We start from the raw sequence: 22,826 nt of genomic DNA, 5'->3' as shown, positions 1-22,826 counted from the left end.
CTTATATTATCTTGGGGCCACAAGAAGGGACTGCTAGGTTTTTCAGGGTTCCTCAAACGCCTAATTGCAACAATTTATCAGCGCAATTAACATTACCTGAAACTATCTCATATACTTGTGTAATTGTATAACTGTATTCCAAAACAGAAGCTGGACCAGTTAAAAAAAAGACATAAATCTTGTTTTGCCTTTTCTTCACCAGAATTAACCAAGCTCCTCCATTAAATGTGCCCCAAAGACAATCTTAGACCACAAAAACCATTGTTTTAAATTGCTCTGTTTTTTGCATGTATCTTTAGTCTGATTTTTAATTGGTTTTATGGTGTATTTTTATTGTGCTGTTTCAATAGTTAGCCACATTGGTGGTTGTGATTGGGCAGAAATGCAGAGTATAAATGTTGCAAGTAAGTAAACAAATAAATGGAAATAATTCTAGACTAGTGGAATTCAGTGTGTGGACAAAATAGCCCATGGGTTGCATCATGAACATGAATTTTCTTAGGGCTTTTTTTGTAGCAGGAACTCCTTTGCATATTAGGCCACACCTCTCTTTTGTAGCCAATCCTCCAAAAGCTTACAAGGCTCTTATTACAGGGCCTACTGTAAACTCTTGGAGGATTGGCTATATCAGGTGTGTGTGGCCTAATGTGCAAAGGAGTTCCTGCTACAAAAAAGGCCCTGAGTTTTCTGTTTTAGGGACATATGAAAAAAACCAACAGCACACTAGAATCATGTTAAAGGAAGCCTCAAACCAACAAATTTAGTTATTGAACTCAGAAATGGGAAAAAATTAAGTTAATGGGGAGCACTGTTTTGAAAAGCTTCATTCATGTGCTGGAATACATCTAGCAAAACTCCCAAAATAATTTTAACTGCACTATTGCTAAGTGGTATGCATTGCATGTGCATACACCCACTGTGCCTGTATAAAAACACAGGGTTATGCATCCCTTTTATAGGGGACATTTCATATCAAATAGAAATTAAAGAAGTTGAATAACATTAATTTTCTGTCCTCTCCCTATTCACAGCTTGCACTTTCATTGAAATGACTGCACATTTTTAAATTTGTCTCTAATAGCCAAGGGCTTGGTTTTACAGTTTTATTATGCAATTCAGTCATGCACACATTTAATAACCAAGAAAACCAGACTTCAGGTACAGGGTGACATTGTATGTGAAGATGCTATTGAAATGAACTGAGGAACATCTGCTTTAGATAACAAATTTCCTTTTTATGTCATCGTAATGAAGTCAGTGAGTACACAATTCCAGTGTGTATTTGGCTCCTGGAAGTAACTAATATTAGAAGGGACTGTACTCTTGAAATTAACTTTACATTTAATTGGATTTATTTACAAAGAGTGCAATATTGAGTCCAAGCTGGCTAACTCCTTAGGTGTCAATGATTGCCATGGGAAAGAATTGAATGCTTATTTTTGGCTGCCTTGTCCCCCAAGATTGTCAATCTGAAGCAGCAGGCAAAAACAACAGGTACTACTAGGTTTGAAGTCGTGGATTAGTGATGAGGTCCTGTCAGCACACTCCCTCCCCATTCAATCACTGTTTTTGATAATTAACAAGCCACAGCAGAAACTGTGCTTACGAGCAACACCTGTTGCAATATTCAAGAGAAGAATTCAAACTTTAATCTGATCCGTTTAATGGTTTTCTTTCTTTTAAGCAGGAGGAAAAAGAATTACAAGATCCTTTTAATATTTTCACAATGTTAAACTAAAACTGAGCTCTAGGCTACATGTGTAAGTAAATCTAGAACACAAAAAAGGGTTAAATAAGATTTTCTTTAAAGATACAAGAACTTAAGCTTGCTTTATGTTTAACAAACTTCACAGAACAGATACTGCAAAGGAACAACCCCCCAAACTCTTTTTTTAAGTGAACATTGTCCATAATCCACATGAACTTTGAGTAGTGTTCGCTCAAGAGCCACTTCGAAACCAACTGTGCACTTTGTAACAGGGCTAAAGAAAGGATTAACAAGGGGAAAATAGCATCTTCGTTATTAATCTGCAAAAGTCTTGTGTATCGGTCAAAATGTCCATCAAATGCTATGCTAGGATTTAGAAGGGAAGAAAGTGCATAGCGCGGCAGCAGCTGAAGTCCATGGTTTTTAAAACTCTTCATGGCAAATGCAAAGAAAATTGTCTGATTTCCCCCTCATGCCAATGAAAGGGGAATACTTCCTTAGGAAACAAAATATGCAGCTGGAAATTCCATTGCAGATTTCAAAGCCTTGAGTACAACACAGAATGGCTTTTCCATATTGAATTAGAGTGATGGAATATTTCTGATTTACTTAATCACTATTTTGCACTGCAGTAATGTAGGCAGAGCCTCCCTCACTGGTCATAAGTTGGCTACCAGAGTAAATACAATATGGCCTGTAAACCAATCGCTTACCTTTAGCATAAACGGAACAGTCAGTGGCTTATTTAAACAGCTCTACCCCATAACCTTTTTTAGAGTGACAGGAGGGTAATTCACTCTTCAGGTGGCTTATACTTTCACAAACAGGTTAAATTTGCGACAATACAATTTCCCCCTTTCTCCAGCAACCCTCCCTCCCCTCCCAACTATCTATCTAATTCCCAGTTGCTAATGGTGCTCTAAGTGGTTTGGGGTAAAAATTCCACATTGGGCCACCATAAACATGAATTTTCCTATAGAAACTTTGCATGTGGCCGGAGGCAAAGGGAGGTGCTGCCTTTTCTCTGGTGATGCACACTTTAAGATTTGTGCAGTTCAATTCAACAAGACTGCTCCAATATAGAACAATAGCTCTATAGAACAGATCTGGAGAGTCCCAGTTCCATGCAATGCATTCCACAATCATTTGCTTAGCAAGAGACGATGGGCAGAAACCTTCACTGAGAGTGCTGAGCTGCATAGACACAAGGCTGGAACAGCCATATGATTATCTCCTTAATACACTGGAAGTGAGGCATACAAACTCAACTCAAAAAGGGGTGATTTTCCTAGTTGTTCCCCAATACTGTTACTGAATTCTGTTTGCTACAAAATGATCTTTCCCCCTCAATATATCTCTAGCTACAGAAAGTCAGTCTGCAGGAACCAGCCACGGCTACTGTGCTGTGAATTAGCCTTATTTGATCAATTCTCAGATACCTGCACTTAGCAAAAGGCAAACAAAAGCCAATCAGGGTTTGGCTGACAGAACAGCCACAGTGGTTGGCATATGGAACTGGATCACACTACTTTTAAGAAATGTGGTAGATGCTGCGTAGAAAATGCTTACTGCTTGTTTCAGAACAGAGCTAACTTTAAAAGCAAGACCATCCTCCTCCACTTAAATGAAGAAACAGGTTCCCTGTAATGCATTTGATACAAAAGTTGTCATAAGAATATGTCCCTGTCTCTTTTTGGCTTCTCAGAAAGATACTCCTACCCCAAGAGACTCCCTGATGCTGGTGACGCTACCTAACCTCAGAAGCCACAGATGGAGATTTCATAAGTAACTGTTTAGATCTTCTAGGTCCAGCAGCTACACTGCATAGTCGGAGCAGCGTTTCACCCCATTAAGGTTAGCTAGAAATGAGGAAAGGAAAACTGGGATATTAAGTGTATTTTCTTCCAGAGAGCTGTGCACATAGCAGTCTTTTACATCAGTTTCTACTCAGCTGCTGGAAGCTTACCAGCATAAGGCTTTAAAGAGCTTGACTCCTGTCATAACAGAAGCCTTTAGATTTTTTGTTAAAATCCACTAGCCATGCTCAAAAATATTTCTTCATTTTTTAATACGGTGGCTAGCAGGCACCTTAACAACCAGCCAGAAATCAATGTCAATCACCATTAACCCCTAAACTACAGTACCAGGATGGTTGACTAAAGAAAGGAAATTGATTGGCTGTAGTCTGAAACTTGCCCAGTACAAGGTGTCTGGCTGACTTTGTCCTAAATAAGGCTAACATTAGTGAACTAAGAGAACGGCATTTGGTTGTAGAGTCTTGCACTCAGGAGCATCCCTCGCCAATGCGCTGGCATGATCGCCCCACTTTCCGGTCCAGTTTCACCATTTTCATAATGGCTTCTTCACGCCCCCGTCCCATGTGATCAAATGTGCAATCGTGTTGTTCAGGCAGGCGATGCAACATACAGAACACATAACCTGAAAGGACAGAAAGAGGTGTGGGGAAGACAAAAAACCCACAAACACAATATTAGAAATTCTCTGGAAAGAGAACTATACAAAAGCAAATGTTGCATTAGCATTCAGCTGGAATTACTGAACTGCCCACTAAATCTCTAAAAATGCTTCTGGACTTCCAGTGCATACATATGAAGCTGTGTAATAATCAGACCACTTGGTTAATCTAGCTTAGTGCTGGTGAGAAGGGTCTTTATCAAAACCGGCTATCCACATTCCTTTTATGTGCATGCCACAGATTGCACCTGGGATCTTTTACATACAAACCATGTGCCTTACCTGAGGCCCAATCTTTCCTCATGATCAGAAAGTACATCCAGAATAGTAATTCACATGGAAACAAAGGGGTGAGTTATACTTACTCTTACCACACACAAATGAAAAGGAACAATTTAGCTTTAAGAGCAAAATTCCTCTTCAATTTTAATTTAGAAAAAAGTATACCTAAACTATCACAAGTCTGGGAAACTGATCTAGGTACACCACAACTATGACAGGAGTTAAGTGCAATTAAGCTAGGAGTTACTGTAGTTCATTTTTTTTACAGAGTCAGAACACAGGTGGGTTTCTTTGGCACACAGGGCCTAAGTTTAAATCACCCACAATCTGCAGCTCATGTAATGTCCTTAATTTAATTAATTAGTTTCATTTGTTTTGTTACAGATACCTCACTTCAAAACTAACCTGAATAATGATAGTTATTCCTGTACTGAATTCTGTTTTAGCTGATGTCACTTTCACCTCTCACATGAAATTTTACACTTTCTTACTGATTTGAAATTCTAATTGACAAAAGTGAATGCTTTCCCTAAAAATACGTAAAAAATTTCAAAAATGAAGGCACTGCATTTGTTACATGCCATCATGCTGTACTATCCATGGAAATGGGTTTCAGTGTGGATTTTTTTTTCTGGCATGCAGAAATCAAGTATAACAGTCAGGGGCAAACACTCAAATAACTTAACATAAACATACTCAGATACATGAATTGTAAGAATGTTTAAATACAGATATGCAAAATATTTTAAAGTCAAACAGTAGCAATTCATTAATTACTATTAACACTTTAACATAAATCAGTATTTTCCAAAACTTCTAACAGCCAAAGCACACTTTTATTCTGATTTAAAACTGTAAGAACATTTCACTCTTCCCTTCATATAGGACTACCAACTCCAGGTTTAGAAATACCTGGAGATTTGAGAGTGAAGCCAGAGAGAATGGGGTTTAGGGAGGAGAGAGACCTTGGTAAGGGATATAATGCCATGCAGTGCACCTTCCAAAGCAGCCATTTTCTCCAGAAGTGGAATGTTTTAAATACATAAATAATAAGTAAATAAACGATTTATGTAGCCTGGAGATCAGTTGTAATTCCAGAAAATTTCCAACCTACATATCCTGATGTCATAGGACTTCCTCCCCCCACTCCGATGTTGGCACATGATACATTAATTTGATGTGCCTCCTAACTGGGAAGGAATATGATGATGATATTGGATTTATATCCCGCCCTATACTCTGAATCTCAGAGCAGTTGCAATCTCCTTTACCCCCCATCCCCCACAACAGACACCCTGTGAGGTAGGTGGGGCTGAGAGAGCTCTTACAGCAGCTGCCCTTTCAAGGACAACTCTTATGAGAGCCATTCCAGCAGCTGCAAGTGGAGGAGTGGGGAATCAAAACCAGTTCTTCCAGATAAGAGTCTGCACACTAAACCACTACACCAAACTGGCTCTCTGGAAGGAACCAGACAGGAGCAGTGATTTTTGGAGCTGTTGCTGGGGTCAAGTCATTCCACTACATATGTGTATTGGGTGTGACTGGCTCATTCAATTGCCCCCAATGCAGAGAGATCTTATTCCAATTGGTGGCACACTGAAGTGGAGTGGAGGCCATGGCACAGCAGTCAATCACATAGACATAGGTTCCTCTGTGGGTATTTTGGATTCATGATAGTCTTCAATCACTTTATTCCGCACAAAACACTAGTTATTCTCTCATGGTTCCTTAGTGTGTCTGAGCAATAAACTATAGCATAAATGTTCAACCTACACTAGGATCAAAGAATATACTTCCTATTCTCAAAAAGAAAAATGGAATCTAAATAAAATACTATTTCACAGAGTTACTAATGAACATTTAGTAGTGCACATTATTTCCTTTTATAAAGAATAAAGTTTTTCTGGCAGCCATGACAGTTGATTCTGGTAGCTCTCCAAAACCCTTCAAGTTGATCCTGACCATCATCATTGTAAATATAATAAAAACCTAATGGGGTGGCACATCTCTCAATTTATATTAGAAGATTTGGCAACCACAGGAGTGGCCTTGCACTCTGTCACCACTTCCTGTCATTGGGTAGCCTCTCTATGACCCGCCTACTGCCGGCTCTGTCAGGCCAGAACCCCACGGTCAGCCCCTCCTCAGTCCATCTCCCCTCCCCAACAATGCTGCCACCATTTTGCCGCCTCCAACTAACACTCCCCACCAAAGTTGCACTTGCCCAATACGCCCCCCCCCAAAGTTAGGGAGGTGAGGTATATGTATACACTCCTATTTATAAATATGCCAGAAAATCCTCCTTATGGGGCAATATCCCACATCTTCATTTACAGCACAGTCTGTAGTTGAATCCAGTGTCAACTAATATCACGTGGCACACATATTTAAGGATCACTGAACATCGTTTAATAATTATATACACAAGCAAACTCTAACAGAAAACAGTTCAACTGACAGAAAAGAAATGTTCCATTACAACGGCGGGAGGGAGCAGTTCAGCAGCAGCAGAGAAACAGACTCCTGTATCACCTTTCCACCTACAAATAGTCTTCACTCTTTCTATTCAAATTAGGCTTCAGTGGGCTGCTTGCTTTAAGAGGCAGGAAGCCATTTGAAGGCTCCTTTTCACTCCCCCCACCTGCAAGTGGGAGGGGTGAAAGGCAGGCTTCTGATGGCTGCCTACCTTCCTGCTTGCTTGACTGTCTTCCTGTCATTTCTCTTCCTTCCTTCCTCCCTCTTTATTTTATTCCTTTCCCCCAACTTCTGCATAACTCTCAGTTCATTCATTCCTCTCATTATTTCTCTCTCTCTCTGTCTTTTTCTTTCATTCTACCTTTCTTCTCATTTTTCTTTCTCTCAGTCCCCCCCCCCCCTCTTTTTTCTATCTCCCTTCTGTTCTTTCTCTCATTCTTTCTCTGTATCTTTGTCTTTTTATTTCATTCTGGCTGTGATCATACACACTAAATAATGTACTTTCAATTAGTGTTGCCAGGTCCAATCCAAGAACTATCTGGGGACTTTGGGGGTGGAGCCAGAAGCAAGGTTGTGACAAGCATAATTGAACTCCAAAGGGAGTTCTGGCCATCACATTTAAAAGGACACCACACCTTTTAAATGCCTTTCTTCCACTGGAAATAATGAAGAATAGGGGCACCTTCTTTTTGGGCTCATAGAATTGGATTCCCTGGTCCGATCTTTTTGAAACTTTTTTGAGAAGAGGCAATGGATGCTAAGCTGCAAATTTGATGTTTCTACCTCAAAAAACAACTCCCCTCGAGCCCCAGATATCCATGGATCAAGTCTCCATTATACCCTATGGGAATCGATCTCCATAGGGAATAATGGAGTGCCCAGCAGACATTCTCCCCCCCATTTTCTGATGACCCTGAACTGGGGAATCCCCTGCCCCCACCTAGGGATCAGCAGCAAAGCTCACGGTAACACAAGCTGTACTAGAATTATATAATGAAAACAATAATCAAAGAACAATGTATACTACATTTAACAAAGGTTCTTCAAGAATTCCAATATGTATACAATCAAACCTAACACATTATATCCACTGCAGACTCAAAAAGGATGAATGTACAAAATTATTTTATTTCCAGGGAACTTCCATTCCTTTCAGTAAGCTGATGTTGCACTTGTTGTGTTATCTAAATGGTCCCCACACACAAAACGAATGCGATGGATTGCTAGCAGTACCATGCTGTTTCCTGGAGGCTTCCTCAGGTATGCATGCTCTCAGGACACATTTCTCCATGCTTCTCTAACACTTCGAGTCATGCAAATGCTGGCGTCGGTCGAGCCACTCACTTGGGGATTAGCAACCCTACTTTCAATCCACTTCCAATGCAGTTTCCAACTGGATTTTACTGTGTGAATTGGCAAAATCCAAATGGAAAGTGCTTTGAAACTGGATTGAAACTGCATTATTTAACGAGTGTAATTGCAGCCTCTGTCTGTCTACCTTCCTTCAATTTCTCTTTCACTCTTTTCTCCCCATCTATTCCCTACCATTCTCTCTCTCTCTCTCTCTTATTCTTTGTCTATGTTTCTTCCTTCCTTCCTGCCACCTACACATTCATCACTCCCCTCCTGAATATTTTTCTAAGGCCTGTTGTATTTCTTCCAACAATGGGCTTTACTGCTAGTGTTAACATAAGTATTGAAAATTGAAGGTTCACTCTGGTATGACTAAAATCCTGAACCATGTAGTATGCTGCTTACAAATGCCTTACCCAACTCGGGAGTTTTAAATACACGACCGAATAGCAAGAAGCCACAAGTAGGGCTGTTTATACACATGAAACTTAGAAGATACATGGAGTGCTTCTTTCACTAAGGCCAAAATGTTAATGTGGAAATGTGTCTGTTATCTGGACACAGTTACAGACAATGGTTCTCTTTCTTTCTTTTTTTTCTTTAAATAGCTCTTTGTATTTCACAAGCAAAAATCCCTGGGTGATAATGTGTTTGCTGACCCAGTGCCTAAGGCAGAACTGTAACACAGAAATGTATTACGAGGTCTTAGCATTTTATTTCAGCATGCCTGTGGCACAGTATACCAGCTACAGGTGGTGAATATATTCAGCTGTTAAGCATCAATGAAATAATTAAATCTGGCCTGGAAATGGCTCGCCTGGTGCCTGCCTTGACAAGACAGCAACTAAATGAAGGAAGAGAGAAGTTACATGTGCTTTATGTTAAAGCTGATGAGCAAGAGGCTTTTTTTTTTTTTACACTGCGTACGCACAAAAACTTACAATTTGAATAAAAGGTTGTTGGTCTTAAAAAGGTGCCACTGGACTCAAACTTTATTTGCTTCAGACCAACACGGCTACCCATTTGATTCTATCTTACTAAATACATTTTTCAGGACCCAGATCTCTCTCAGGAGCTGACCAAGTTAGCTTTAACTCATGAAGACTTATACTTTTGAATATTTGGTTGCTTTTTAAAGGTACTATTGGAATAAAATTTAGACCTCTCTCAGGGTCTGATTTTGACTTTTCTAGTTCAGCATATCAATAAAAATGTTTTTAGTATCCATTTTCAAAACTGTTTCTCTGGGATAGTACTTCCTGATGGGTCACAGGAAGTCAGAGAGTTCAAGCCCTCTCACTTCAAAGCTCACCAACACAACAATAAGCAAACAACATCAGCAACAAGCAACGTCAGAGAGGTCAGAGGTTTATTCAGCAGGCATACAAGGAATGTGGCATGTAGTAGTAGTCTCAGATGAATGAGTTTCAACAACAAAAAAGGTGATGATCTGTTTTATGACCCAGCTATTGGTATTTATATATCTGTGACTTCTGTAAATGATACCAAAAAAGGGATTTTCTCAAACCACTATGGAGAATAATATTTACAGACATCACTCTGATAAAAGGTTGGACTATCTTTAAAGATTAACCAACTGAAGCAAGCTTTGCTTAGTAAGCATGCAATCTTTCCAATACAAAAAACAATTACTGGGTAATTCCAACATTAAAATGCAGCAAAGGCCAACTCAGATCTAAAACACAGTTTTCACCACACTTATCTGAAATCAAATACAACTATATTAAAGTCCATTTTAACGGAGTTTCGGACAATGTTACATTAATGTCTTTTGCTAGCTGCCTGTATCCTTTCAGACAGATCTACCCTTACACAAACTACAATTACTGCTTCATCCCATTTATGAACAGCACCTCATGCTGATAAAGCCATATTCCATCTTAAGGACCCTTTGTCCTACCCAATTAAAACTGAAATTGTTAACCCATGACTGGAAATAAAGCAGACAAATCAATGTCCTCCCTTTCTTAGGCAAGGCAGAGGTTCCAGAATACAGTATCATTTCGTATGCCATTATTGAAAAACTTGGGTTGATTCCAGCAGGAAGCTTTCTAGGAAGAATCTGCTTGTGGAATGCTACTGTTGGAGAAATACCTTGTGAACAATGTTGCTTTCCAACTGAAAATCAATGTGAATGTTCCATGAAAAATCTGAGAATTACCATAAAAATGTAACCCCTAGATTTTGCACAAAACATTCAATGTGGACTTTAAATTTTTAAACAATATTCTCCCACATCATTGCCCATGAGAATAATTACAAATGCATTTTCTATTTCTTTCAACTTTCAATGAACCTTGAGGCAAATAATCCAATATAAAATTTAGCCAAAATCGTAACATTCCTTCCTGCATTCCAAGAACTGTTAACTCGTTTGTGCTAGCATCACATATTAAAAACCAAACTGCCATAGATCAAATCAGCAGGTTCCAATGTAATTCAGTTCTTCCTTGTGATATTCATACAGCACAGCTTCATAGATTGCACAACAGGCATTCAAGTATTTTTGTGACTATATTTATCCAAAAGGCTTACTTAAAAGGTACACAAGCCTTAAACACACACACAAACAAAAGAATGATTCCCAATAGCATCCCTACTAGCAACTACCAGAGAAAGCACAAATGGACAGAAATCACAGCAGGAGAAAAGAGTGAATGATGTGTTGCAATATTTCCCTCAGTCTTCTTTGCTCATTCTTGAGGTCTGAAGTGCCTGCAAGCAAACAGGTCTCATAATGGATTCGCATGGCAAACACATTGCTCATGATTCCTACAATGCAAAGCAAAAGTTTATACCTTAGAACTCAGAAGAGGTTAGGCAGTGCTTGCACTTCACATCTAGAGAAAAAGGTATTTATCTGATACTTCAGACTTGCATGCGGAAGGCTGCTGAAAGAAGAAATGGATATACTGAAAAATTGATCTTCTTTCACTGCCATTCTTTAGTGCATCATGCTAGAAGAATCTTTACTGGTGCACAGATGCAGTGGGAAAGCTGAAGGGATTGGTTCAAAATAAGAACAGGGTGTGTGAGAATATAAATATGACCCCATGGTCTTAATCCCAGTGTTCTGAAACACTGACTTCTAGGTTTCCATGTTTAGTGAAGAACTGTCTCCTGGTCGGCAAAGTATAATTTTCTTCTAAACAGAAAGACTGGGCTATCAAAGGGCCTTAATGGATACTGTGATGTTTGGTCAAGTCAACCCTTGAAAAAGAAGAACCCCGTTGTACATTATTCAGGTTATGTTTTGCTTTTTATGCTACCTCTGCAATACTGCAAGAGGTCCCACCCACCCCTGCTAAAATGTGAATAAAAGCATTTCAGCTAAGCAGATTTGACTGTATTCAAATTTATTACTTTTATTTAACTTTTTAATTGCATCATTCCACCCAATTAGGGCCCTCAGAGCAGCAGCAGTTGAAACAACATTAATATCTACTTTAAAATACATAAAATATGTGTCTCATATGCATACACTATATAACAATTAAAAAAACAAATTTGAAGGAGGAGTGTTTAGATACTACCTCTATTGCACTATCCCACTAAGCAAAGTGCAAAGCCTTTCTCCAGTCTAGGGAGCTTTCCTATAACTTCCTTGTGTTGGTGGAAGAGCCACCACAGTTGGAGGAATTATGCTGACGAGAACCTGGGATTCCTAATAAGTGCTGTGAACACTACGTTAGATGTTAGAAACATAGAAAATGGGTTCTGTTGAAGCAGCTATTTGAACTGAAGAAAAATGTATTGAAACACTCTTCAGTATATCCAGAAAAGGCATTTTTGGCTGGACAGCTGTGGTGTCCTCTTATGGAATGTTTGAAAGTCTATCGACTTCAATAATGGACATTTAGTACTTTTTATTGAGGACACAGTGTGATTTGTTACTAGTATTTGCATATAATATACTCAATTTTGTATTTGTAAGCACATTTCAATGCTATTGTCTGGTTGTTTTGCCACCAACCTGGTTTCTAATTCCACTATACCGTTAATATAGTAGTGCTTGTTATGATATTACTTGTGATGGCTTCTGCTTAGTGGATTTTCTTATCTTTGCAGTCTACTGAAAGCATGGAATAGAGCTGAATATCACCCACATATTGATGGCAATCCTGTCCAACTCTCCAGATGACCTCACTCAGCGTTTTTATTTATTTACTTAAAATACAAGCATGCTTAAAAACTCTTGCAATATTTTGTCTAAAATGGAAAGGTGGGGGAATAGTAGGATTTGTCAATGCAATTTTAAAAATAAAACATCAAGAAAAAGTCTAAGTGTCACAGCAGAAACTAAAAATATAAAATGCTCTGAGTCTAGGAAAGCATATAATGGCTGTGCATTGCAAGCTTCTCTCCCAGCCCAGGTCTAAAACTGACAATGGGAAGGGGGGGGGGGAGAAAATTGTCATGGGCCTGATTGAAGCTCTGGGCAGGCTTGGTGTAACCTGTGGGCTGTGAGTTTGACAGCCCTGCCCTAAGGGGTTGCCATATGTTGACTGTGACTTTATGGCAGAGAGAGAGATGGAAACTTTAGAGACCCTATAGGTCAAGGGTGCAGTAGCTGTCCCCCAGCATCACCTCCTGTAACCTATATTCCAGAAAGGACAAAAACCACTGCAAAAAAGTACTGTCCAGCCCCAGCCCCAAACTGTGATCCATAAGGTTACAATGACCAATGGTATCAAAAGCTGCTGAAAGGTTCAGGAGAATCCACAGGGTTGTAATTTCCCTGTGTCCATCTCTCAGATGGCCTGAAACCAGATTGGGAATGATCTGAACAATTACTGGAAATGATAGTTAAAACACAAAAAACTGGTGCCAGTACTTGTATATATGATTATGGTAGTTTCCAGCAATTCCCCCCTCAGGAATCAGTACTAAGTTCCAATTAGTACCATCACAAAATATCCCTGACGTTATGAAAAGAATGAGGGCAATATTTTTTGATGTGTGTCTTGTGTGCAACCCTAGTCACCTTGGGATCACTTAAGTTTTGCAGAGATCCCTGAAAAAAAATCTTAAAGGTGACTATCCTTTTGAAATTAACAGATGTTTGTGAAATCCCATGTTCAGCTCAACCCTAAAGAACTGGTTCTCCTTTTGCCATTATTTTAGAGCTTGAGCGCTTTGGTCTTTAAGTGCCAGGAGCTAGCAAGAGCATCTAACAATGAGACAACACCTGATTAGACTGACTACATTTATTTTGGATACAGACTTTAAAAATTGGTAGCACTTAGGATGTACACTTGCAACTTTTGCTGTGCATTGAGTGGGGCCCAAGAAGGTCAGAGCTCCGGCTGCAACGCCACTGAGGATGTTCTCCGCAGCTGAGAACGAAACGTCTGGAAGGAAAACTTTCTCCAGTAGAACACGGCACTTGAGCCCGAAAGATTCTACAAACCCTAATGATGTTACCAGCTGTGAAAACCTGGTAACCTGGTAGGTTTTATTGAACAAGGCCTGTAAATAGTTATGTGGGCCAAGATGCTCCCATTCCCTTCATATTTGGCATTGCCACTTCCAAGACCACTCTGAAGCAGGTGGCCAATTTTGGGACTTGTAACTTCATTTTCTGAGGGGTTATGCATGCCACAGATAGATGGATCATTTTATTATTATAGAAGCACAGGACGTGGACTACAGAGAACATTTTCTCCCTCTCCCTAAATACCAGAATGCAGAGTTATCCAATAAAGCTGAAGGGCAATAGAATCAGGACAGACAAAAGGAAATACTTCTTACTGAGTGATCAAATGTGGAATTTGCTGCCAGAGGCTGTAGTGATTACCACTGGCATAGACAGCTTTAAAAGGGGATTAGACAGATTCTTCTAGGATAGGTTTATGAGTGGTTCCTAGCTACAATGACTAAAAGGAACCTCCACATTCACAGTAATCCTCTGAATACTGATGCCAGGAGACAACATCAAATGAAGGACTCTGCCTCTATGCCCTGGTTGGCCCTACAGAGTAAATGGTTGGCCACTGAGTGAGACAGGATGCTGGACTAGATGCTGGACTACTGATTCAGGATGCTGGACTACTGATTCAGCAGGGCTTTTCTGATGTTTTTAACTGTGATGTGTCACAAAACTGATGACTAGAAGTAGCTCACTATCCCAACTCATCTGTTACAATAACTGAATATGAAATATTTGCATGGGTTAGTATTCATACCTTTAGAAGTCTCTGCATGGAACACTAACATACCACTCCCCAAAGTGAGGATTTAATTAAAAGCTAAAGGGTTTCCATATTTTTCATTAAAACAAATAAGTGGTACCAGGCAGCATAATAACATATGTGCATCATCTTTTTTTTGCTTCAGTCCAGTGAACATTCAAGTTAGATAAGGCATTAATAAGGAACAAGAATAAATAATGGCATGCTTCCAGACTGAAGTACTGTCTATTACAGAAGCTCCAGAGGCATTTACAGAGGTTCATATTCTTTAACCCCAAAAGCTTTACCCACTGTTACTCTAAGAACATCAAAGCATTTGCCATGGCTGTTAAAAATAGCTGCCAACATCAGTTGCAATGTAACCACTAGAGCCATGAGGCAAGTCTTGACCAATACACTAACCAGTACATATCCCAATGTGGACGTCTAGCTTCAAGATTAATCTATTTTTCTGATTCAAGTGGGATTATTAAATGAGCTTTAAATTAAAATGTCTTTATTGGCTCTTCTTATATGACTACTGAAGTACCAGACCATCATTATTTGCTCAGGAAATGCCTATCTATGACAGATGGGAAACGTGGGCATGCTCATGGATGATGACGAGGCCCCATAGAGAGATGCATTGCATATACTCTGTTGCTCCTTCTCACTACAACCCAAATAATCTTATGTCAGGGGAAGAGGAAGTGTTTGTCTCCTGTTGCAATGTTATCTCTCAAGTATACGGTTTCATTTTTCCTGCTTAGTTCCTCTCTAGCAACTATGTAATTTAGCCAATCCTACAAATCAGAGGATATGACTGAGATGCCTATGCTACAAAACATGCAAAACCTATTAGCATTCCCCACAAATTCATTACAATTAATTAAACAACATTCAAGAAACAAAAGATCCACTAAGCCTCATTAAAATTCCACACCCCTTTGCAGCAGACAATTAGTCCAACCATGCCATAATTCAGAGACGAATTACACACCACCTCCACTAAACCACCAATTAAACAAAAATTTAAAAGTCAAGTATATAACTACTTTTGTCTGGAAAAGCCAAAGCCACGATCTGAAAACATATATGTTAGATGAGACTGTGTAGTAAATACATTAATTACTTTTTACAGTTGGGTACGTTTTCTGTATGTTTGTTATTGCTTTTTGTAACTGAGTGATTGTGGTTTTACTGTGTGACCATACATTACTGTCAACTAATACTAATAATCACTACAAATTTGGACAAAGCTGAAAACTGTCTCCATGGGAGTGCTCTAATGCTATGTCCTATTAATCTGCTGTGTAACAGGAAACCATCAAATTGCCCTCCCACATATTTAGTTATCAGTGTCAAACCTGTAATTGATGTGCAACCTAATCTTGCTCTACTCTAGCCTCTTGCTGGTGAATGTGTGGATCGATTACATCAAATGTGAACTGGTATGATGAGAAAGTTCTTTGGTTTGATGGCTCAATCCCACATGAAACTTACCATTTCATATTGCACATTAAGAATCTGATGTTTATATATATGTCTACTTATTTTAGAATGTGATAAGGAACTTTGATGGGAACTATGTTATACACACACACACCTTAGTAAACAGTACGCTCTACAAGCATGAATGCATGGCTGCTACTCAAATGTCCCCCTCTGTCACAATCCAAATTCAATGCAAGTGTGCAAGGAGGCAATCGATTTCCATGGGTCAACATTCCACCCCATGTGCTGCTTGGCTTCCCGTGTACTGGAATGTTTATTCCTATATATGAGGTAAGTTTCATATTTCAAATTTTGATAATCAAAAGTAACAGTTCCTATGAAGTTATTAGAATTCATCTGATGCACTGAGTGCGCCTTCACTAAATCAAGAGGTACAAACAAACAAACACTGTGATATTCTAGCTAACACATTTAGTAAAACCTTTATCAAGAATCTTACAAATATTTTGTCACATTACAAAGAAGTACAACCTTACAATATTACAAAAAAGTCCATCCCAGTGAGCACCTGGATATAAGCTCATTTTGTCAAAGTTTTCCTCAGGAGTATTCCTATACATTTCAAGTTAGCCGTTTCTTGTATAATTCAGTGTGTGTACTGGGAGCACACCAGTCCTTAACTTCTTCTCTGAACAGATGCAAAAGTCTTCTGGATCTGGCTGGCAAAATGCTCTCTGCAACCTCTTTATTCCCTTCAAAATTAGCATCTTGGAATAAATCATGGTAATTATAACAAGATATAACACAAAGCTGAATGGGATTAAAGATATATATTTTTTAATTTTTAAAATTTGATTAAGAATTTACCTCTCAGTGCCACTTAAGTGTTTAAATTTATATGGAGCAAGCCTGTCCTGAATGTACCCAAATGCAAAAGCCTTCTAAAATAATCTTTTGTTGGCAAAATATTCTCTCTCATCACCTAAGTGGTTAATTTAGGAGCAAGCTAGTTCTGAAACTCTTATTTAACAGATGCAAAAGCCTTCTGAATATTGCTGGCAAAATGTTCTCTACAAAAACCTTGAAAGCTAACTCTACTTAAAGAAAACCATCATAGTAACTCCATGCAACTGTGAGTTGAGTGAGTATCTCTTTCTTAAAGGTATTGATTCCTATGTACCACTGACCAGGAAGCAGGTGGGTTTTTTTTTTTTTAAATTACTTATATTAAAACCAGAAAAACTGCAGATGGCAGGTACCTCTTAGAAACACGTAGCCTTTTGCTCACACTTCCCCCTCTGCTTTGATGCCTGAAATATGTACATCACCAAGAAACAAATACTTTGTTGTATTCAGAACTATTATTTTAGTAATTTGAAAACCTATACATATTGAGTAACACATATACGACCAATCAATTTAAAATTTAAATAAACTGGTGACAGCCCGAGATTTCAGACTTTTCTAATAATCAGTATGCCTTGGACTATATGCCTACCAAATTTCAGATTTCTAGGTGTGTTCAATGACTAATAATTTTGAAAAACATGTTGTCTCTCCTTTTTCTAGGGGAAGGGCTTACAAAACCTTTGAAGACTTTTCTAGTAATTTAGATTATGCATGCACCATTTAGCTGCCTAACTACTACATTAGTATCTTAACTACTGGAGGAGGAACACCCCAATTTCTGTGTGGATATGTTCAGTTCTCTCTGCCTAAGATTGTTGGCTATGCATGTAAACACTTCTAGATTTCTGGCTAGAATGGGAACAACAACTGTTGGGGTATATTAAAGAAACAGTGGCCTGATGAATAAAGATAGACAAGAACTGGCTCATGGAGTAAAGTTCATCATGAACTTTGGTTGGTTTGTGGTTTGCAAAGTGATGTTTGTGGAAGTGTGCCCGGCATGAAGATTCCATAAACTTTGGTGCTATTTGTACCCCTCCAAGAATGCATATATTTTGAGATAGGCCGTCTCTGCACAGTTAAACTGTTTACAAAACTCCAAGGGGAGGGGGGGGGGGCTGAATTTCCCAGCCTTGGAAACACCAATGGGAGCCATCAAAAGCATAAAACAGGCACTGCTGGTTGCCAATAATAGAGTTCCCGTTCTGCTCTACAGGATCAGAGAGCTCAGCTCAACTCCACAACCTCTCATCTGTTGGCTGTTTGCAGTTACACAGAGAGGCAAGGAACATGTTAAAAGCTGACTAGCAGAGCACATTCCCTTGTGACTGTGAACTCTTCTCCCCTGTGTGCTAGGTAGACTCAGGTCTCTGTGCCACCTTGTCCCTCTGCTCATGCAGAACAGAGGGGCTTAGCTTGTGGGTTCCTCGGCTGAGAACCCATATTTTGATTCTGAATTGTCTCCCCTGCTGGAATTTGTGGGTGTTAGGTGGACTCAGGGTTCTGAGCCCCCCCCCCATCTTTCTGCTCACGCTGAGTTTAGCTACTGAGTGCATTGGTTGAGAACCCTCATTTTGAATCTGAACTGCTCTCCCCTGCTGGGGGTTTGGGGTTGTTAGGTGGACTTAGGGCTCTGAACCACCCTGTCTCTCTGATCCCACAGAGCTTAGTTACTGGGTGCCTTGGCTGAGAACCCCCATTTTATACTCTCATAATCATGAACTCCTCTCTTCTCCCCTGCTGGGATTTGAGCGTTAGGTGGATTGAGGGCTCATGGTCAACCAGGAGAGGTTGGGCCAGATGACCACCCTGAGTGACCAGTACTCCAGGGGACCAGTACTCCAGGGGATCAGGGTTGGAAGACTAAGGGGATTTGGTGAGGTACTCTCACACCATCACCACTGCACCCCTGGCATCCCTGCTGCTGCTGACCTCTGTATTCTCCACTGATAACCAGTACTGAGGCTTCTCCCTGGTTGGGCTCTCCGAGACAGGGGTGCTGGGATGCAGTTCTACCTCATCCATCCACTGTTCCCTCTGGTCACATAAGAACATAATAGAAGTCATGTTGGATCAGGCCAATGGCCCATCCAGTCCAATGCTCTATGTCACACAGTGGTCAAACACCACGTGCCATCAGGAGGTCCACCAGTGGGGCTGGACATTCACTGAAAGAGCTCTGCATTCAGAAGAGCAATGCTGCCTTCCATCAGGGGGTCACAGATACAAGCCAGCTTGTACTCCTCTTTCTTGCAGAGAGGATGCAATCTGGTGGTGATACCCAAACCCGTGAGAGAACAGCTGTGTCCACCCGGGGCCTGGCTCCAGTGCAGAGGCCAGCACCTGGTCCAATCCTCAAATCAGGGGGATGACTTGCCCCAGACTGGCCATGAGGGTGCACAGCACATTGGTTGTGTCCTGGAAGGGTTTGAGGACACGCATTAGAACACCATCAAATAACAACAACATGCAAAGCAGTGTTCATTATTATCCAGCAGCATGCCCTGGCAACAATAAGCAGGAAGCTGCAAGAGAAGGCTGTGAAATGGGATGATACTGCTTCACAATAAGGACTTGACTGATGGCAAACTGATAGTTATAATGCAGCACTACTTAATCTATGACTCGCATTTATAACTGCCACCAACCAAAGGTGCCACGACCAAAAGAGCCATATTATTATTGTATGCTATCCCAAACATGCATGTACAATAATATAATATATAACTCTTAATAATGAAGTATTAAACTCTTAACGTTTTAAATTACCAATTTACTTTTGGGAATGTAGGAACTGTCTCTCCTCAGCATTGTTGAACCATAGCCAATTCATGTATCTGGAATGAGAGGAATGGCTTCCTTCTCTGCCTTCTTGTGCGCTCTATAGAATGAGGCTCAGAAATATATCTGAGAAAGTAATATTACCAGATAGGAGACTGAGAGAGTGAGCCTGCCTGGAAGAGAGCCTGCTGTTCTTGGGGAAAGAGGAGCAAAACATCAGCATCTTCCTGGGGACAGCTTACTGGTTTTCCTGGGTGCCTGCCAAGGTGGTGATTTTACAATCTCTTCTGTGAAGCCAGCTACCTCTTCCACGGAAAGCCACCCTTATGGTGGCATGACAGTGCCAGTGTGAAAACTAGTCAAAGGGTCAAAATTACTGATTTTACTGACTAATTTTAAAAAAACCTGCTCAAACATTGGCAAAAACCTGACAAATTATTGAACAATTTAATTTCAACCTATTGGTAAAAGTAAAGCTGAGACTTAATTAAAATTATCTGGCCTCCACCATTCCCATAGCCAGCCATTTCACGCCTTTTTATTGGGGGAAATTTTTTGTATGGAGATAGGACAATATTTTCATTATTGTAAAAAAATTAAGGCAAAAAAGGATTCCCTTTTAAAAATAATCACCATTAAAATGAAAAAAAAAAAAAAGTTATGAAAATATAACATAATCATTGTAAGGCAAGACTTGACTTTGCTTTTACTTTATCTTTGGTGTTTTGCTAAAAAAAAGACGTTATTAGCAAACTCTTTAGTTTCTGAACAGTTTTCTGCACTGTATCTGCAAGCATTTTTCCCCTGTCCTCTTCTTCCATTGCTTTCTCCATTTCTTCTAGCATGAGCTGTGCTGTGTTGAATCCCACTGTATCCTTTTTCTCAGCAGCCGCTTTTATATGGTTGATCACATCACTTATCACTATTCGAGCAATCATTCTCTTCTTTTCTCATCTTCAGTTTTGCTTCCTTCTCACTGCCTATCCTCTTAAACCTTTCTGCCTTTTCCCTTTCTCCCCCCCCCCCCTTCTCTTTAATGGCATGCTGTTCATCAGCACAATATTGCTTGCAAAGAACATGAGGTGCTCTTGCCATCTGTAAATGCTCTTGTGTAATATTAACATGGTATACCTTGTTTTTGTGTACATTACATAAAGTTCCTTTGACCATCAGGTGGGCATTCAACATCCTCTCTGACATGCTTGCCCTCTCATCAGTCAAAATGCATCCAGATTTTGAAAACCCTCTTTCTATGTCTGCACTAGCATGCAATAATGATACTGCTGCTTTCACCATTTTGGTGACCAGTGGTTATTTTGGATCTCCAGATGGTTTTATCTTTTCAAAGAATGGATTCCAGTATGTATCTATGCAGCAAGTTTCACTGGAAGTTTAATCTTCAAGTCTACAGTTTCCATTCCTGTCCAGTGGAATATCCACTGGGAGTGCTGCTGCTGAAAACAGAACACAATACTCTACTCAAAGAAGAAGATGATGACATTGGATTTATATCCCACCCTCCACTCCGAATCTTAGAGCGGCTCACAATCTCCTTTATCTTCCTCCCCCACAACAGACACCATGTGAGGTGGGTGGGGCTGAGAGAACTCACACAGCAGCTGCTCTTTCAAGGACAACCTCTGCCACAGCTATGGCTAACCCAAGGCCATTCCAGCAAGTGCAAATGGAGGAGTGGGGAATCAAACCCAGTTCTCCCAGAAAAGAGTCCACAGACTTAACCACTACACCAAACTGGCTCTCAAATAAAAAATAAATAAATTTCATGCATAAAAAAAAAAAAAATCATGTATCATCTCCCAGTTCTGAAATGCTCCTGCTAAACGTATTATGGACTATATGAATGTTACTAGAGCTTATATCTACCATACCTCTTTGTCATTCATGAGTTTAGTGATAGCCTTGTTGGCATTTGGTCCATCATTACTTAGCATTAGCAGTTTTGACCAAGGAAGTTGTGGAAAATCCAAAGCTTAATCCGGTATACCATAAATATCTTTAGATGTTGATGAACTCATTAAAAAGATCTGAAGGTGCCTGGTCACAATCATGTTTTTAGTTGAGTCTTCTCACTGGGAAGTCAGCATGTTTCCCTCAAAATGAAATAACAAAACAACCCTCCTCAATGCACTCACAAAAACAAATACTGACTTTAGTGACCATTTAAAAAAAAACTAACAGATTAATGACCAAGATGAAAAAACTGACTTTTACTAATCATTTTCTACCCCTGCAGTGCAGAGACCATGAAGAAGGGAGGAGCTGGAGAAAATGGGTCCTTGACTTCCATCCCTGGCACAATGCTTGCTGCTCAGGGTGTCTCCAGCAGTAGCTATTTCAAGGTTCAAACCATCTGCCAACCACAAATCCTAACAGGTAGTGGTTATACCCACATTTCTGATATATGAGGTGGGCGCCACATTGGGTAATGGTGTTCATGGCTCCCACGCCACTGAATATAACTGCCATAATGCATATCTAAACATGTAAGCTTTGGTACTGATGAATAATACACCAAGCATTTCCACTCTGGCCCAGCCCGTGGCTGCGGGTTGTAGATCTGCCCTCTCTGTTGCGAACGCCAGTAGAACAACCGGAGGAGCACTGGGAAAGTCTCTGCTCTCTCGGTGCCGCTCTGAGGCGATACACAGACAAGATACTGATCAGCTGGCGGCAGGGCTGCACCGGTCTGTCGCGGAGGCGTATGCAAGAAGGGAAGGTTTCCCACCTCACCGGACAAACTGCAGTAAATTGAACTATGCAAACTAACTGCTTAAATTGCTACGTGAGCTGGCAAGAACTTGTTTTCTTTGCATCCTGACTTTGCACTTTATATCACCTGCGTTTAAAGACTCAGATAAACGCCCAACTTTCCCAGCTACTCTGTTGCTAGGCTGTCTGATTTGGAAATTGGTCTCCATTATCAACTATTGCTGCTAACCTGGACTTGATACTTACCATCTGCAGCTAACCTGATAAATTTGCACAGCACTTTATTTAAGTCTATTTAGAATTAACTCTAAAGTGATTATATTTATTGTATTGGCTGCTAAATTAATTTGGATGAATTAGGCTGATTAATTGGTACACTTTAATTGATAGAGGTATATACTTTAGTACTGAATTGACTAATTTTAGATTGGCAATGGGGAGGGATTATTTTAGTAGATATGGAATTA

At 39.9% G+C, this 22,826-nt stretch overlaps 1 protein-coding gene across 1 annotated transcript in view; it reads right to left on the bottom strand.

Moving 5' to 3' along the window:
- Positions 1 to 1,639: 1,639 nt before the first annotated feature.
- Positions 1,640 to 22,826, bottom strand: part of ZFAND3 (zinc finger AN1-type containing 3) — a 273,585-nt gene continuing 252,398 nt past the window's right edge. Inside the window, exon 7 of the mRNA XM_060244940.1 lies at positions 1,640 to 4,147. Within this exon, the coding sequence (XP_060100923.1) occupies positions 3,993 to 4,147 (155 nt within the window). The 3' untranslated portion in view covers positions 1,640 to 3,992. The remainder of the gene's footprint in view (positions 4,148 to 22,826) is intronic.

The sequence above is a fragment of the Heteronotia binoei genome, chromosome 1, assembly GCF_032191835.1.
Source record: "Heteronotia binoei isolate CCM8104 ecotype False Entrance Well chromosome 1, APGP_CSIRO_Hbin_v1, whole genome shotgun sequence".
In the NCBI taxonomy this organism is placed as follows: Eukaryota; Metazoa; Chordata; class Lepidosauria; order Squamata; family Gekkonidae; genus Heteronotia; species Heteronotia binoei.
Note: the sequence above shows the minus strand (reverse complement) of the source record. Positions and strands in the feature narration are given on the sequence as shown.